This window comes from Plectropomus leopardus, chromosome 23 (genome assembly GCF_026936395.1).
Source record: "Plectropomus leopardus strain MGB_pleo_1.0 chromosome 23, ASM2693639v1, whole genome shotgun sequence".
NCBI classification, from domain to species: domain Eukaryota; kingdom Metazoa; phylum Chordata; class Actinopteri; order Perciformes; family Serranidae; genus Plectropomus; species Plectropomus leopardus.
In genome coordinates this window covers 20466174-20483517 of record NC_142198.1, presented here as the reverse complement: position 1 = coordinate 20483517, position 17344 = coordinate 20466174, and the positions used below count along the sequence as shown (strand labels likewise).

Here is a 17344-nt window from a genome sequence, read left to right as displayed (position 1 = left end):
CTAACTACTCAGAGGGATGCATAACTTTTGTTTGTAACAGTAAATTTTGTGGTAATTTTACTTCTACTGATGACACTGAGTCAATAATATCACTATTTGGTTTTCTCTCAATTACACCCGTTTCACAAACGCTGTGGAAGGCAAACAAGGAGTTAAAGCAAACCAAACGCAGTTAAGTAAGTGTATTTATTATGTAAGCCCATTTCCATGAAAAAAGAAGTTTCTGTGAAGTCATGATAATGAGAAACTCCCTGCTTAGTATCTCAAAAATAATGAGAAGCTTTCTTAACTTAACAACTTATTATCTCAACATAATATAGTATCTTAAATTAATGACTAAGTATCTCAAAAAAAGAGTAAGAATCTCAAAATACTGAGCTTCCTTAAATTAACAATTTATGTCAAAATAATGTAGTCTCAAAATTATGACTGTTTTTCAAAATAACGACTTACTAAAAATGATGACTTTGTATCTTAATATGATAACTCAGTTTCTCAAAATGATTTCATATCTCCATATAATTGGCTTAGTATTTCAAAATAAAGACTTAATATCTCTTACCAATGACCTATTCAAAATAATGATGTAGTATCTCAAAATATTACAAAGCTTTTGCAAAAATAGTGTAGTATCTTGAAGTAATCATAGTAACTAAAAAATATGATTTTTAATTTCAAATCAATTACTTAATATCCTGAAATAATAACAAAGTTTCTCAAAATTATGTATATAAAGATAATCACATAGTATCTCAGAAATGATAACTAAGTTTCCCAAAATACTTACAATTTTTTTCAAAGAAATGACTGAGTATCTAAACATAATCACTTCGTGACTCAAAATGATGACAACATTTCTCAAAATAATGAGTTACTATCTGAAGATGACTTTGTGTCCCAAAATAATGACTTGGTAGCTGTAAGTAATGACTCAATATCACAAAATAATGACTCAGTACCGCAAAATAATTAAATGGTGTTTTAAAATGATGACTTGGTAACTAAAAGAACTGTATGCCAAAAAACCGAAATATTTACTTAGTATTTCGAAATAATGACTTATTTTAACAAAATATTGAGAAACTTTTGCAAAACAACTTGGTATCTCAAAATAAAAAAAACCCGAAATAATCAGTTTAAGAAAGCTCCTGATTATTTTTGAGATACAAAGTCCTTATTTTGCTCACGTAACTCATTATTTTGAGAAAGCTTAATTTAAGAAGGTCTCATAATAACTTAACGTGATTTTTTTTTATCACACTGGCACAAATGGGCTTCCATAACTTCGACACAACTTGTGCGAGAAAGTTCGTGTTCACAAACTGACGACTTTGAGCAGTATGTAAGTATCAAATTTATTCTCAAGTACACAAACAAAGGTGGCGATATGAAATCAAACAATGTGACACTGTCAATGTCATTCTTTTTTTGAAATGTTGAATCTTCATTTAGCACCTTAATAGTTCGGTTATACATGATTTATATAGTCACTCATACAAAAAAAAAAAAGAAATGTGTGAATAATGCGAGTCAGTAACATAAAAAATAAGCATGGGGGCATTTGGATCACAGTTACTTACGATATGCACTGTATGTAATCACAAAGTACCGCTTTCAGCATGTTGTCTTTTCACCTATTAGTACCGTTAAGCCTCTACAGTCCCATCCCGAAAAAACTCCTCGAAATAAAGAGTTATTTGACGACTAGGCCTAAACAGTGATTACTAAACACACCTGACATTTTTGGACCTATTATTGTTTTTTTCACATTAGAGCTTGTGTGTTGTTGCATTTACATACGAGTAGTAGATATATACACAGAAGTTCATTGTCAAACAATGCTGGAAAAAAACAAAACGTTGTACCCGGAGTGTGAAACGTCTGCAAAGAGTTAAGGCACTCGACATAAAGTCTGATGATCCAGATATGTATGCAGGATTGAATCCTTTTCAAGTACACGGTGTACTCGGCACCCTCTAGTGTTAAACTGTGGTCCGTGCGCTTCCTGGATGGACAGCTCTGACATTCGAGACTGGTTTTTTGGGAAGTAATTCCCCCGTCCTGAAATATATTTCAGAGTGCTGAGCAGCTCTGATGGAAGATTAAAATCTTTTGCTGATAGGAAGTCAAACTCTAGATTTAGGGGCTGTGTCCACTGAAGTGTTTTTTTGTTGTTGTTTTTTTCCAAGCTGAAAAAGGAAATTTCAGTTTTGATGTTTTTATTAAAATTGTTTTTTTTATGCCTCTGCAGCTGCAACTTTTTGATCAAAATACTCAAAGTTAAAGGGAAACTTATTATATTTTGACATTTTTAAATCATTTTTTCATATTTTTTTGGCACCGCAGTGGCAATAACAGAGGCCGAAGGCATCGGTTTTGGGTTGTCCATCCCATTCTCAAGAACGTTTTAAGGGAATTTGTTCAAATTTGGCACAAACTTCAAATTGGATTAAATGATGAACTGATTAGATTCGGGTGGTCATAGGTCAAAGGCCAAATTTGCTGTGACCTCGTCTGTCTCATTCTTGTGAACGCGACATCTCAAAAACAGCAAATTTCCACAAATTTGGCACAAACGTTCAAATAAACTCAAGGATGAACCAGTTAGATCTAAGTGGTCAAAGGTCAAGGTCACCGTGACCTTGCATCCATCTCATTCTTGCGAAAGGGATATCTCAAGAACACCTTTCTTCAAATTTGGCACAAATGTCCATTTAGACTCAAAAATGAGCTTATTAGAATTCAGTGTTCAGAAGTCAAGGTCACTGTGACCGGTCATGGTAAATCTAGTTTATTTTCAGATTTTTAGACCACTGTGCTTTATTTATCAGAGGTGGAGGGTTGCTGGAGTGTGACAGTTTTATTTAAATAAATACAAAATATTATAATTTGAAGTTTTATGTCCCTCAACCAAGCCAAAATTAAAAACAAAAGTCCTTCCTCTGTGCTTTTTTGCACCACTCTTTCCCCCCTCATAAATAACGAACAGTCCCTAAGCGGGGCGACTTGGCGCATGCACAGAATGGCTAATCCGACTGAGGTGTTTACATGATGGAGGAGCTTGATTTCTAATCGCACTGCCTGGGTGTGTGTTAGGCCGATTTTGAGAAATTTGATTTAGCACGATTTCAGTTGGACTAACACGTTTACAAGAATTTAAAAAGTCCAGTTTTAGTCGGACCAGCACATTAACTCGACTTTTTCTCACATTATGTAAATGCACTGAGTGATGAGTGTGTTTTTACCCAAAACATTTTTCAACTCGTGGTGCTCTGAGGAAAAAAACTGACACGCTCAGTGCCGAATTCAAACCCAGTACTTCGTCACACTGCTAAGATTAGAAACACAGCGTAAATATGCGGTGTTCGCATCGGAGAAAGTTGAAAAAATATGAGAAAAAACACTTCGGTGGACACGGCCCCTTTGGGACTGAAACAATAACTGATTTGTGGTGGATTTTGTTAAGAGAAACTTTGTGGACATGATTTCGTTTTGTCTCATTTTCTTTGTCGACCCTGTTCTCACCAAATTTGTACCAAGTGCCCTCAATCCAACAGGCCCTTGTGCGCTCAAAAATCACCAGATCCTCGTCAAAACAAGCGGGAACCGTACACTAACTTCACATGAATGGTCACTCAACGCCAAAATAAACTACATGACATCCACGAAGAACTCGCTGGGGTTCCCCATGGCCAGGTGGAACGACTGGCGCGATGCAGTCAGCTCTGGCGGCACGGCGCCAAGGTCACGGGTGGGCGGGGCACCTGGAGGCCCCCCTGGAGTGGAGGAGGGTGGCGGGGGTAGAGCCGGGTGCATGGGCGCTGTGGCGAGCTGCTGCGTGTGAGGAAGAGCGTGCGCGGTCGCCATGGCCGGGTGCGGGTGCTGGGGGACCATCATCACCATCATGGGGTTGTACGGCAGGATGCCCGGCGGGTAGGGGGACATGTGAGGCGGCTGGGGCATGCGGTGATGATGCGAGCGCTGGGAGGAGGCGTGGCTGTGCTCGCTGGGGGCGGCTGAGCCGTGGCCGCGCCTCAGGCTGCTGCGGGTGGAGTATTCTGATTCGCTGCCGCTGCCGGAGCGCGAGTCGGCCCCGCCGCCTTCTCCGCCGCCGCCGGAGGGGGATTTCTCTCCTCCACCCACAGTGCTGCCTGGACCTTTGGTGCTGCGACGTCGTTCGCCCTCGCTCCTCGTCGAGCCGCTGCTCCGGCTCCCTGAGGGCAGAGAGGAAACGCTTTAGATAAGATCGAAACAGCTTTGAGCAGTTGAGCCGGTTTAATGTCTGCAACCTGAATCCTGGAGAGTTACGCAAACAGAAATATGTCTATATTTAAAAGAATCCGAAAATCACCATCTGTATGTCAGTAACTCACCCTGTGATACACTCAGGGTTCATACACATTTTAACAATAAATTTACATGACTTTGGGTATTTTAAAGACAATACATTTTATATTTTATAAAATATTTTTTAAAATATAAATTATTTAAATAATAATCATATCTTAATATCTGTATTTTGTTTTTATATTACTGTCAACTCAAATTTGTGGCGATTTTTGTAGAATAATCACACAAAAAAACCCTGCAAACTAATAGGTTTGGAAGGTATATTTTCTTTTTTTTTTTTTTTAAAAAAAACAAAAAAAAACAACCTTTGGTGAATTGAAGAAAAAATGAGGTAACTTTTTTTTCTTCAAATTTTTTTAGTGATTTAAACAAAAACATTTGGTGAATTTGTTCTATTTGAACACTTTGAAAGACTTAACATTTCCTGAAATCAATACTCGATGCTCCAGAATTTTTAAATATATTGTCGGCTACAGACGCCCAAGTGTGAGCATCTGCCATAAATAAACGTGCAGAACAAACTCCCCTGACAGTTTGGGAGGGTGACAATAAGCTGTTTAGATGTATTTAAATACTATTAATTAGACATAATTCACGTTAGTTTAGAGTACCGGTGTTTTGTTATGTTATTGCAATAGCAATCAGTACATTTTATTACATTATTGGTGAAGTTATTATTGGGTTTTGTTACATTTTCAATCAAGTTCAGTGCAAATTTTATGACATTTTCAGGAAATTATGACATTGTGGGTGTTAAAAGTGCTGCTTTAATTCTGTAATTTCTTTTATTTAACAGTAAACAGTGACTTTAGAAAAATAAATGAGAGAAAACAGCCCTAAAGGGTGACGTGTGATCGCTGCTCACCTTCGCTGTGCTGGCTGCCGGTGCTGCCGGGGCCGTAGCTGTAGCTGGTGAGCTCGTGGTACGGAGGCGGCTGGCTGGAGAAGGCATGTGTGGGGTAAGGCTGATAGGGGAAGGTGTGCATCATGGGCCACGGGGAGGCGCCGGGGAGGGGCAGCGGGGCCAAGGTGTCCTGGTCTGAGGCCCCACTGGAGCCATCGTTGTCGTTCAGGGACAGGTTGGCCATGTCTGAGCGGGAGAGAAGAGGGAAGGAGGGAATGACCAACGTGTGTGAGAACAATTAATGCTGCCTTCACGTGCTCCTCAGAAATATCGTATTTACGAGTTATGAGCACACGAACGGCCCTCCAAAGTCAAAATTCCAAAGGGAAATTTCGATGATATCTGAGCTGCCAAGTTATGACATTTGCACGACATTTCAGGGCAGCAGAAATGACGGAAAATATGAAAACAGTGCCAACAATTGACAGTAAAATATTATATATTTATCATTTACTTTAGTAGTTGCACATTTCAGTATCTGCATATATTAGCAAGCAAGCAACTTTTAACTATAAAGCAGTCAGACGAGTACACTAGCGCTGATAAAACACAAGTTGCCGACTTGATGTCATAGATGTATAAACTTAGCGGGCAAAATTGATGGTTTGGTCAATGGTAATAAACATTTTATTAATGCACGTATTAAATATCAATTTTTGATCACATGTAAAGTGTAATACGGTATTAATATTAACTGCTGTCCATGTAGTGACCTAGATTAAATATGAAAGTTCCAAAAAATTTAATAAAAAAGATAGAAAACATATAAAATATAAAATAAATTAAATAAAATTAAAATAAAATAAAATGAATTAAAATAAAATAAAATAAAATGGCAACAGCTATAAAACTCTTGTTTAAAACCTTTGAGCATTAAAACGCAGCCCATGTTCATTTTTAGCTTCTATATTGTTCCTACTTTACGACCTCAAAGCGCATTAACACAACAAAGTCGGAATACGGACTTCCAAATTTGGAAACTACCACCTTCACGTGAACGCAGCATTGGACTAGTTCTGCAGATCCAAAATGTTCCAAAAAATGTTCCTGAAATCAGAGAATCTGACAGAAATTTCAAGGGAACTAAACTTGCAACATCTGCTGACGTGACATAAATGACACGCTTCCGTAACTAAAATGTCACATGTTTGCAGATACCACTGTGTCCACAGAAGGCATCTGTGCAAATGTGATTAAGCGAAACACTGAGAACGATTCGAGCCCGTGTTTTCAAATCACTCACAGTTCTCACAGTCGCTCAAATCTCCGAAGACGTAGTAACATTGTTCGGAGAATGTGATCTTGTTGACGGTGTGTCGGATGAAGCCGGCCTTCAGCAGGTTGCTGGCATATTTCCGGGCTTCACGGCGGTCCTGGAAACCTTCGATGTGGTGGAAGAGCCACTCCACGACGTCCGAGCCTGGATGAGTTACATGGAAGAAAAAATAAAGATAATTCATCCCCAAGAAAATGTTTGTGACACAAACACACACTCTTATCGCTCTGCACACAAAATGTGTTTTAATTTTTTAAATAATTTTATTTTCTATTTTTATTGAATTTTTTTTTAATAAATAGCAAATATAAAATATTAATAATTATTCATTAATATTTGATTAAGTTTTCATAATTTTAAACTCTTAAATGCCACGTTTTGGTCACAATGCCAATAGAATTATTTTCAATATACTATATGCGAAGTAGATGGTTATTTTTTAATTATCACAGCCTAGGATATATCAATGATTAGCAGCAACATTGATTTTAATATATTATTATTTTTGTGCGATGTCAAATAATCACATTGCTGCACACAAAATGAGCTTTTAAAATCAGGCCTTTAAAAATATGATGAATTATCATGGTTTTCTACTTTCATTTATTTATCTTTTTAACAAAAATCAGTCCTAATCATAAATATAATATATTCATTAATTTTCAGAATTTTAACCCTTTAATGCCAGGTTTTTGTCATGATGACAGTATATTTTTAGATGAAAAAACCCACAAAAATTTAATAATTTTCAATATATTATATGAAAAGTAGGTTTTTTAAAAAATTTACTCCTACAGCCTGCAATATGTCAATGATAAGCAGCAACACTGGTGTGGAAAACAGTAAAAATCCCCAAACAAAAACCCAGAAATAATACAATGCATGTTTTTCTGCTTTGATGGCTGTGGGATCAAAAACTGCGGTTTGAATGGGTTTCAATGATGCATTTTTTCCACTTAACAGTCTGAATGTAACAATTTTGTATTTTAGACTTTTTGCAGGAAATGAGCTGGAAATTCCAATATTACACAAAAATACAGAATCTTGCCAAAATTTACGTGAAAATGGGCTTAAAAATGCTGAAAAATACAAGTTTCCCTTTTTTTGATCATTGTGGGCTCACACAAGACAAATCTGAAACACAAGTTGATGATTGAAGCTGTGCTTTAAATTGGGAAAGCAGCGTTATTCCTGTGTAATTAGAGGCAGTTAGGTCTATTGTTCCCACCGCAGGATTTCAACAAAATACTTTAATTATGTTGCAGCAACAAAGAGAGAGTACAGGCTGTGCAGATGATCTTCAGGGGGAATTTAAGAGCATTAACATTTAAAGACGCTACAAAGTGCAGCCTCTAAAGCAGCATTTAAATACCTTCCTCTGACTTTCTTGAAAATAAAACACAGCAGAAGAGGGGAAATGTGTGCTTCTCCTGTAAAAATGTGGTCAAAAACAAAATCATTTGATTTCTAGGCTTTGGAGAATTAGTGAGTAGTGTCAGATTGTGATTTGAAGTGTCAGTGAGTTCAGTTCAACTCTGAGTGAACTGTCAGCTGCTGGATTATTACCACATTTTCATGAAACACGTCAACCCTTTGAATGCTGGAGTGACATCACTTTTCTTGCGCTGCTTTCTGACACTTTTCATGAACATTTACACCTCTGAAATGTGAGCAAATTGGGTTGATTTCTCTCAAAAATAAGGGGAAAATAGCAATGACAACTTGCAAAAAATGTCCTGCATACTACAAAAAAAATAAAATAGCTAGGGACAAGTTTCCGGAAAACTATGTCTTAAATTACCTTAATCATTTATTATTATGATGATGACAATGATTACTATTATTAAGGTTTTTTTTGGGTGATTTATTGATTATTGTTATTGATTTACTTATTTTATTTTATTATATTTTTATATTGACATTATATTTTTACTTTTATTTATATTTTTGTATTTTTATTATTATTTCATATTATTATATTGTGAATATATTTATTATTTATCTATTTAGTCATCTAAAATATTTTACAGAATAATTATATTTTTTAGCTGATTTTTTCCAGGTCATTTTCTTTATTTTGTACTTAAATTTATTTATTTATTTTTTATTTTTTTTTACATTTACTTTGTTTGGTTTTTTTTTGTTTCTTTTTAAAAGTTTGTTTGGTTTTATTGCTAAATTTCAGGTAATTTCCTTGTGCTTATTTCTAATTTCTTCCAAATTTCTGGGTGATTCCTTCTTAAATTGCTCATTGTCTTCTTCCCATATTTTTTTTTAAAGAAATTAGGCCAATGTGCCCAGCTTTCAAAGGGTTAAAATAACTCTAAAAAATGATAAAGCCGTCGTCATTTCAAGAAGCACCAACTGCACAAACATGTAGTTCGTGTAATTGCTCCGTGTGATTCAGTTGCAGGTGATTCCAATTTAACAGATGTTTCCAGTCAAAACACTTTCGGGTTTTTCTTTTTCTTCAACAAGTCACACGGTTTTAATTCTGAGAACATAATGGCCGCCCTGTAAAGTCCTGCCAGCCGCACAGAGTTCATCTAACTAACGTGCTCTAACGTTTTCACCCCGCTGACGCGTCTTACCGAGGAAAGCGTTGGGGATGGTGATTTTCAGCCACATGCGGTCCCTGACCTCCAGACCCGACTCTGGTGAGGCCATGGCCTTCGCCACAGACGCCATGTCAGAGTGCAGCGATAAGTTGAAGTCGTCGAAACCTGCAGAGAGACAGAGGAGCACTTTAGGAGAGCTGAGGAGGAGGAAGTACTCATATACATTTTTACCAATACATTTCCAGGACTTTTCCAGGACTTTGAGGCAAATTTCAAAGACCATACAGTCTCTGAAACGATGCTCCTTTATCGGTTCTTTTTCACCGCTACATAATAAATTTATAAACATATATATAATTATAAAAGTAATGCATTTAGAGCTAAATTAGAACTAATATGATTTATTTTTAAACTAAAAATATAAACTTTTTTCTCAACTTTTTACATTTTATTAAGGTCCACGATTATGCATAATTACTTGAAAACTCTCTATCTAATCAATTTAATTTAAATTAATTTACATGTGGATTTCCAGTTGATTTTTAGCACGAGGATATAGAGAAATCCAACGTACAACCTCTGAAACTGAGCGTGACATCCACATGTTTTTATTTAATGTGCTGCTGCACTTCTTCTTCTTCTGTCTTTATTGGGAACTCCAACCACCTTTAAAGGTGCGCCGCCGCCCGCTGTGCCGCGGTGTGTAGATGCTGCCCTCGTGAAGTCAATAACAGCAGTCTGGGCTCATGTTATCAACGCTCTTTAAAGGCTATCATTTTAATTATTGGATTAATAAAAAATTATTTAAAAAGTTCAATTATTGGCCCAAAATAGATCATGCATCCGTACATCGCCATGACGATTAAAAAACTGATGTACTGTGCCGCCCCCGCTGTCAGAGAAAGAGAGAGTAGCTCTTACGTTCGGTCTCGGTGACGGAGGAGGAGGAGGTGATGGTGCTGAGGGAGGAGCTGCCTGGGAAGGCGGGGTAGGCCCCGGTCATCGCCACCGAGTGGCTCACCCACGCCGCTGGGTCGATGGGTCGGATCGGTTCGTCTGCACGAGCGGAGGAGAGAAACGGTTACTGAAGAGCCACTAAACTCTACGAGGGAGTGAACAGAAAGCCCGTCCTGAACGTACTGCGAGGCAGAGTGAAGTAGCCCTGAGGAGACGGGTCCCAGCACTTCGCCACGGTGAGGATGATGGGCCTGAACAGAAGCACAGTCACTGTCATCATTATCATCATTAAACATTTGAGTACATTTATATCTGATGTGAGGAAAACGGCAGCTCACCCCGGCTTGTGTACAATCTCCCTCAGCACCCGCACTGCGTCGTCGTTACTCATGTTCTCAAAGTTGATGTCGTTCACCTTTGAGGGTTTTGAAGAAAAAGAAACAGTTCAGCCGAAACAACAGACAAAAAAAAACAATCAGCAGCTGTTTTATTATTATTTTAGCTTTTAACTGGTATCTCTTCTTGCTTTTATTTTCCATTTTACGACTTTTAAATATGCTTTTATTTTGATTGTTTATGTGTTATTTTGGTTGTTTTTTTATCCGTTTTTTAAGCTAATCATTAACATGTAGTACATGAAAAATCTAGTATTATTATTACTAATGTATTAATTAATTAATTTATTCATTTATTATTATTATTATTATTGTTATTACCTTGGGCTTCTTGGGGGGCTTTTTTTTTAAATTGAAAAATCTGTATTTTTTTAAAATAAATGATTATGTAGGAAAACCTTATTCACCGTTATTCAGCAAAACATTTATAAATGCAGTCATTTAACCCTTTGAAACCTAGAGCAACATCATTTTGCTTGTGCTGCTGTCAGACAACTTTCACAAGTATTTCAACCTTTGAAAAGTCAGCAAACTGGTGCCATTTCTTTCAGAAACATGGGAAAAAGGCAATGAGCGACTTAAATGTTCCAGAAAATGCAACAAATGAGTAGATTTAGATTTTTACTTTTATTTTTTTTTTAAAGAAAGGGAAAAATATTTAGGTCAAAAAAGAATTATCATAATTATATATAATATATAATTATTATAATAATTATATATTTAATTTATATATTATAAATTATATATTTAATTTAATTATATATTTAAAATTATGTTAAAGAATTTTTAATAAAAATGTAAGCACTTTTCCAAGTCTTTTTTGCCCTGTTTTTTTTCTCTCCATTCTTACTCTTTTTTCCCCTATTCTTTCTTTTTGATTAGATTCGATTTTATTTTATTTATTAATTTAATTTAATTTAATTTAATTTTTTTTTACAAATTTTCAGGTAATTTTCTTGTACTTTTTACTAATTTCTTGCTAATTTTTGGGTCAATTCTTCTTTCATTGCTCATTGCGTTCCTCCTACGTTTCCAGACAATCAAGACACTATTCTCACGTTTCAAAGGGTTAAAAGAAAATCACTATGTTTGATTTGGGATTCGCTCTTTATTCCTCCTCACCTGAAGCAGCATGTCTCCAGGCTCGATGCGTCCGTCTGCAGCCACGGCTCCGCCCTTCATGATGGAGCCGATGTAGATGCCTCCGTCTCCTCTTTCGTTGCTCTGACCCACGATGCTGATGCCCAAGAAATTGTACTTCTCTGTATAGTTGAGAAACAAAAACAGTGTTCACACTATTTGTCAAAAAAAGTGTAGGGCAGTATTTGATCAGGAGGTCTCGGCTGATTTATACGGATGTAGAAGTTTAAAGAGTTAACAGACCCATGTTGAGAGTGACGGTGATGATGTTCAGAGACATTGTGGAGTCTGTCACACTGCTGAAGGACGAAGCCTGGAGTCCAAAACCACAAAATTACACAAAAATACTTTCTCTGAGCAAACCATTTAAAGGTCTCTAGAAATTAGCAATGAAAAGCATCAGTTAAACATGATTCAATTTAAGACAAAAGGATACATAAATATTAATAAATATACCCTCTCCAAACGTGGGGGGCGCTGTTTCCTGCGTCTGCGGTGCCGTTTAAGAAGCCTGGAGGCCGTGCTCTGCTCCGTCGCACTGCTGAACCTGCAAGTTCAAGAGTCAGCAAAAGGGGAAAGGTCAGAGGGTAAATAAATTTTTTTAACTCTTAGGGACTGTTTGGTGTATTTTACGCGCATTTATTTTTTTATTTTTTGATAATTTTGGCTGCGCATTGTATTATTTCTGGGTGTCATTCTGGGCTTCTGCCTTGTAATTTGTCACTTTTACCATTTTTCACCTCATGACGTCATTTTTATCATATTCAGCATGGTGAGAAAGTGCATGCCATTTCCACTAATCAATGTTGCTGCAAATCACTGACATATCCCAGACTGTGAAAATCCCCCCAAAAATTATATATATCTTTGCATTCAGTATATTTAAAATAATTCTTTTTTTTCTTAAATCTAAAAACATAGTTGCATGATGACAAAATCCTGGCATTTAAAGGGTTAAAATTCTGAAAATGAATCAATATTTGATATTTATGATTGGGACTGATGTTGGTTGATAAAATAACTGACTGAAAGCGGAAAATAATAATGTATATTTTTTAAAGCTTGATTTTGAAAAAAAAGCAGAGTTTTAGGAGTGTGTGTGAATATTAAAGCGGGCCCTAAATTTGGGCTGTGGACTGTACATAATGCGTTAATTTTTTTGTTAACCACTGGCGTTCCCGGCCAATATTCAGTCTTTAACAGCTAGCAGATTTATCACCCTGATGGTCAGAATACGTAGCTAAATTTGAGACGACCGTGATTCTCAGCTGCTCGCTCCGGGATTGTTTACATTCACTCTTGGCGCTATGTGCTTTTGTGGTGGTAAAATTACTCTCATTACGTAGTGAAAATATGTTGTTTATTTGTTTGATAGGTACGTTTTGTTTTTGCATTTGTTAATCTTGTTTTTCATTTGTAAACTACATTGTGTTTGTTCGTAAATCACCTGGCATTATTCTGTTTGTTTGTTAAGTTTTGGCAGGATATTAGTTCCATATGCATCTCTCTAAAAAAACACCCAAAATGCTCCTAAGGTAACGCTCTCGTCGACGTCCCACCTGCTCATGGTGTCGTCGTCCTCCGAGTCGCAGAAGCTGGTGGTTTCCAGCTCGCTGCTCATCACCGTGCTGGAGCTCTCGTATCCCGCCAGGTGGCGCTCCAGGCGACTCTGGCCGTTCATACGAGGCCCTGAGACACCACAGAAGAAGAGGAGCTATTTACCATCATGTTTGATCAAGTCTGAGTTTTTGTCCTATAGATCGCAAACATTCCTCACTTCTCCACATTCCTTGATCATATCATATATTCATTGTGTGGATGTTGGGACACGCCAAATCTTGATGGCATCGTAAAAACGCAGTTTCTCACCGTGCGGCTCCATGCTCTCTCTGTGCCGAGGTCTCTCCCTCCTGAAGGACACTACAGACTCCGTCTCAGTCTGGTCGTCCAGCGTCTCCACGCTGCCGGTCGCATTGGGACTGTAAAACAAGAATAAAAAGGCAGTCAGAAATAGAGCATTTCTAACATATGAGTTATAATGTAATAACTTTCCCAGAGTGACATCTGTTTTTTCAGATGTGCTGCTCATAATAATAACCAATAAACATGTTTTATGAGTTGAAAAAAAAGAATACTCCACTGATTTATCACGAGAAACACTGTCAGACTCACTGCAGACAGTTTAGAGAAAAAGATTAAAAGTGATGCAGCAGATATCATGTCTTCTCTTGTTATCCAGGGACGCCAGAATTTGACAATATGACTCATAAAACTCCCAACTGAGGTAGTAATAGATTATATGGCAGCTCAACAATGCTGGAATAAGCTGGAAAAAAAACTGTAAACTCCAACTAATACATTTAGCAGGCTGCTTTAATTAAATCCAAAGAGGTTTATTCATCCACAGAGAGTCAATAAAAAAGCACAAACACACAAAATCACTCAAATGTCTTCAAATTTCTTCTTTATAAATGTTGGCCATTTCTTTTTCTTTTAACAAGAAAACATTTTTGGTGATTTTTGTTTTGATTTTTGGTGATTTTTGTTTTGATTTTTGGTGATTTTTTTTTTTTATATTTTGGCATTTTTTGCTAAAAAAAAAAAAACCCAAGTGGGTGTTTTGGTTTTGTAATTTCTGAAGACAACATCTTGGCTGTTTTTGGAAACATGCCTTCCAAACCTGCACCTTTTTCTTCAAAAATCTCCAAAATCACACCATGTATCACAGCCAGAAACTGTTAAAAGAGGCATTAGTTAGTTAAAGTTACATAATTACCAGAACATTTAAAAGTGTGAAAATCAGATTGTAATGGTAACAATTCGTCTAAATTACCTTGTTTGGTGCTTATAACAAACTAGCCGACATAAATCAGTTAATAAAATGTTACTTTTGTAATGTGTCGCCAAAAAACATGGAGGAAGTTGCAGGAAGAAAGCAAAAACCACCTCGTCACGTCCACAGCTGGTAACAGGCAAATGTGCATGTAGCAACAAGCAGTAAGCCTACACGAGGCTGCACACTTCAATAAGATGTGCACACACTGACGAATATGCTGATTACAGAGGAGGTCAGAAAACGTTTTGCGGTTCATGATAAAAGAAAGTTACATTTGATTTTCCAGTATGAGCAATGGTGTTGATTCAACTCCAAATGCAGCATGGAAAGAAATAACTGGCGTGGTTAATCCCTCACCGGCTGCAAAACCGCACATTTATGTGACGTTGAACAGAAATTGTGTAATTTGAATTTGGATTCAAAACCCCATCAGGCCGCCCTCCTGCAGCCACAGGATGACGTGCAAAGAGAGGGAATGAGTGAGAGCGCCGCAGCCGTGACGGGAGGCTGCAGTGGCGAGCGTGAACTCCATCTGACCCCCGAAAACCAAACTTAAAGAGCTCCAGACGACATACTTCTCTAGGAGCTAAGAGCGCTGCTAAGAAGCTATTAAAAATACAGATACTTAGTTTGTTTTGGAGACTGCGTGCCGTGTTCAGATTACAGTAATGGTTTCCCCACATTTCAGAAGGATAAAACGGATGTTTAAGGATGAAGACTTTAATTTAGAGGATCTTTATTGAATTGTGAAAGGCCTTTGAGTGGACTGCCTTGTGGTTTCACACTCTTTAATGCTGCTATAATCACTATTTTCATATTAACAGTGGACTATATGACTGTGTGTAATATAGTAGGGGTGAATTATAGTGACAACCCCGCAGAGAATTATCACCAAACTCCAGTTACCTTTAGACAAGGTGAGGTAGCTTTATTTTTATAGCACATTTCTCACAACAGGGCAATTTAAAGTGCTTTACAGAGCAATAAAATATATAAAACGATTTGCCATGAAAGTAAAAACATAAAGATATAAAAAGTAACATTAATTTGCTAATTATTTAAAAATTAAAAATAAAACCATTAAAAATAGCAAAGGTGCACACAAGAGGTGCACAGAAATTTTTTTTATTCAAAATCAAGTTTAATATAAGTTTGTAGTAATTACAGGGTGGAGTAAGAAGTGTAAAAAAAAATCATTTTTAGCTTTAAATTTAACTTAAGGTCAACAAAGACTTTTTAGCATCTTTCAGCTTATTGTTTTGGTTCTGTATTTCAATGCAAAAGCTCTGTTAAACCCACGATACACTTCTTGTCCAGCACTTAACAGCCGCCAGACAAAGTTAGCAAGTAGCTGTTAAACTTGATTAAGCATTTAGCAGAGAAGAGGCAGATATTTCTCTCGGGAGTGTGTGGAGACCAAAGTCAGAGCTAAAACAAAGTAAATGTTGGAATAGAGTTCATTAAGTTGCCTTTAAAATGTCCATAAATGTGAATAAAAATGCTAAAATCAATGTTCTATAAAGCAAACTCTGCTTAAACATCAGGCAAAGTGAGTTTTTCATGGGACATATTATGCTTTTCCTTATTTTCTGTCGTATAAAGTGTTAAAATGTTGGATGTACATATTAAACGTTGCCAAAGTTTCAAATTTTTTCTAACGTGGTTTTTTAATGCAATGGAAATGCATAAAACTTGGCATTCACATCCAGGTCAGATGACTCCGCACTAGTCATGGGTATTTATCGTCTTTGACTCCAATCGAGATGCAATGACACACCACCACTAATTACTCTCCATCTCCTCCCAAGCAGTGCTAAAATACTGATCCAAATTAGTCTGCTCTGAGTTTGAAAGAGAGCCTGAATAAGTAAGAGAAATGTGAAGAGAGGAAACCACAATAAAGTTTTCAAAGACCTTTGTTCCAGCTGTTTTTTTTACTGTTTACCTCCTCTCCGACCTTTCTGTGACGTTGAATATGATACACACACATATACACACACACACACACATACATAGAAAAGGGCACACTCGTCTGCTGCAGATCTGTGTACACACACCTGCTCTACAGGCAATGGGAATGCACTCTTAAGCCCCATTTTAGTGAGTTTACACATACTTGAAAAACCTGTGTGCGCACACTTATTTTGGGTGAGAAAAGGGGTATGAATGTACAACCAGCTTCTCCCAGAACTGGTCATGTTAATAACAAGGGAGGCGCCAGCTAAGCTCGGGTTCAAAACGAGCTGTAGTATTCTTGCTATTCTTGTAGTAACTTGATACTGGGAGTGTTTGAGATATTCGGGGAAAAAGATACAGTATCTGCATTACAGCTATGGGAGAGGCAGGGGAAATGTGCAGCTTTTCAGACGATTTTTGGACTTGTGCCGCTGCTTTTCAGGTAAATATATGTGATGTATAAATGATTTTAACGGTTAAAATGAGTGTGCTTTGCTTACTGGAAGGAGGGCGGTCTGGAGTCGCCAATGCCCCCGGTCCTCTCTGCAGGTGGGGGTGGGAGCGGTGGAGGAGGGGGTGAAGGCTGGGTGGTGGTTTCCACAGGGGGGACCACCGCCACAGGAGGCTCCGCTGTCGGAGTGTCTGAAGATACCAACTGAAAAAAAGAGACAAAAACAATAAATAAAGACACAAACACAGGAAAGGTAAAAGGTTAAGACATAATGCGAAGGGAGAGAAACAAAATGGTACAAATTGAGAACAGGGCCGGGAGACGAAAGGGTGAGAAAACGAGAGGAGTGAAAGGAGGAGGGAGGAGAAACGGGTAAGATGTCAATTACTTTGACACACAAACACTGTACTCTTTTCAGATGGACGTCTCAAGGGCATACTGAAACGCTATCCCACACTTAACCTGTCTCTCTTCATTATACAATAAAAGTGCCTACAAGCAGCACACACACACACACATAC

At 37.3% G+C, this 17344-nt stretch overlaps 1 protein-coding gene across 1 annotated transcript in view; it reads right to left on the bottom strand.

Moving 5' to 3' along the window:
• Positions 1-1336: 1336 nt before the first annotated feature.
• dvl2 (dishevelled segment polarity protein 2) overlaps positions 1337-17344 on the bottom strand; it is a 28532-nt gene continuing 12524 nt past the window's right edge. Inside the window, exons 3-15 of the mRNA XM_088073623.1 lie at positions 16873-17027; positions 13450-13559; positions 13140-13269; positions 12037-12127; positions 11824-11893; positions 11563-11702; positions 10384-10460; positions 10229-10296; positions 10010-10144; positions 9122-9253; positions 6498-6674; positions 5216-5440; positions 1337-4214 (exon numbers count right to left, since the gene is read on the bottom strand). Coding sequence (XP_087929749.1) covers positions 3652-4214; positions 5216-5440; positions 6498-6674; positions 9122-9253; positions 10010-10144; positions 10229-10296; positions 10384-10460; positions 11563-11702; positions 11824-11893; positions 12037-12127; positions 13140-13269; positions 13450-13559; positions 16873-17027 — 2073 coding nt within the window. The 3' untranslated portion in view covers positions 1337-3651. The remainder of the gene's footprint in view (positions 4215-5215; positions 5441-6497; positions 6675-9121; positions 9254-10009; positions 10145-10228; positions 10297-10383; positions 10461-11562; positions 11703-11823; positions 11894-12036; positions 12128-13139; positions 13270-13449; positions 13560-16872; positions 17028-17344) is intronic.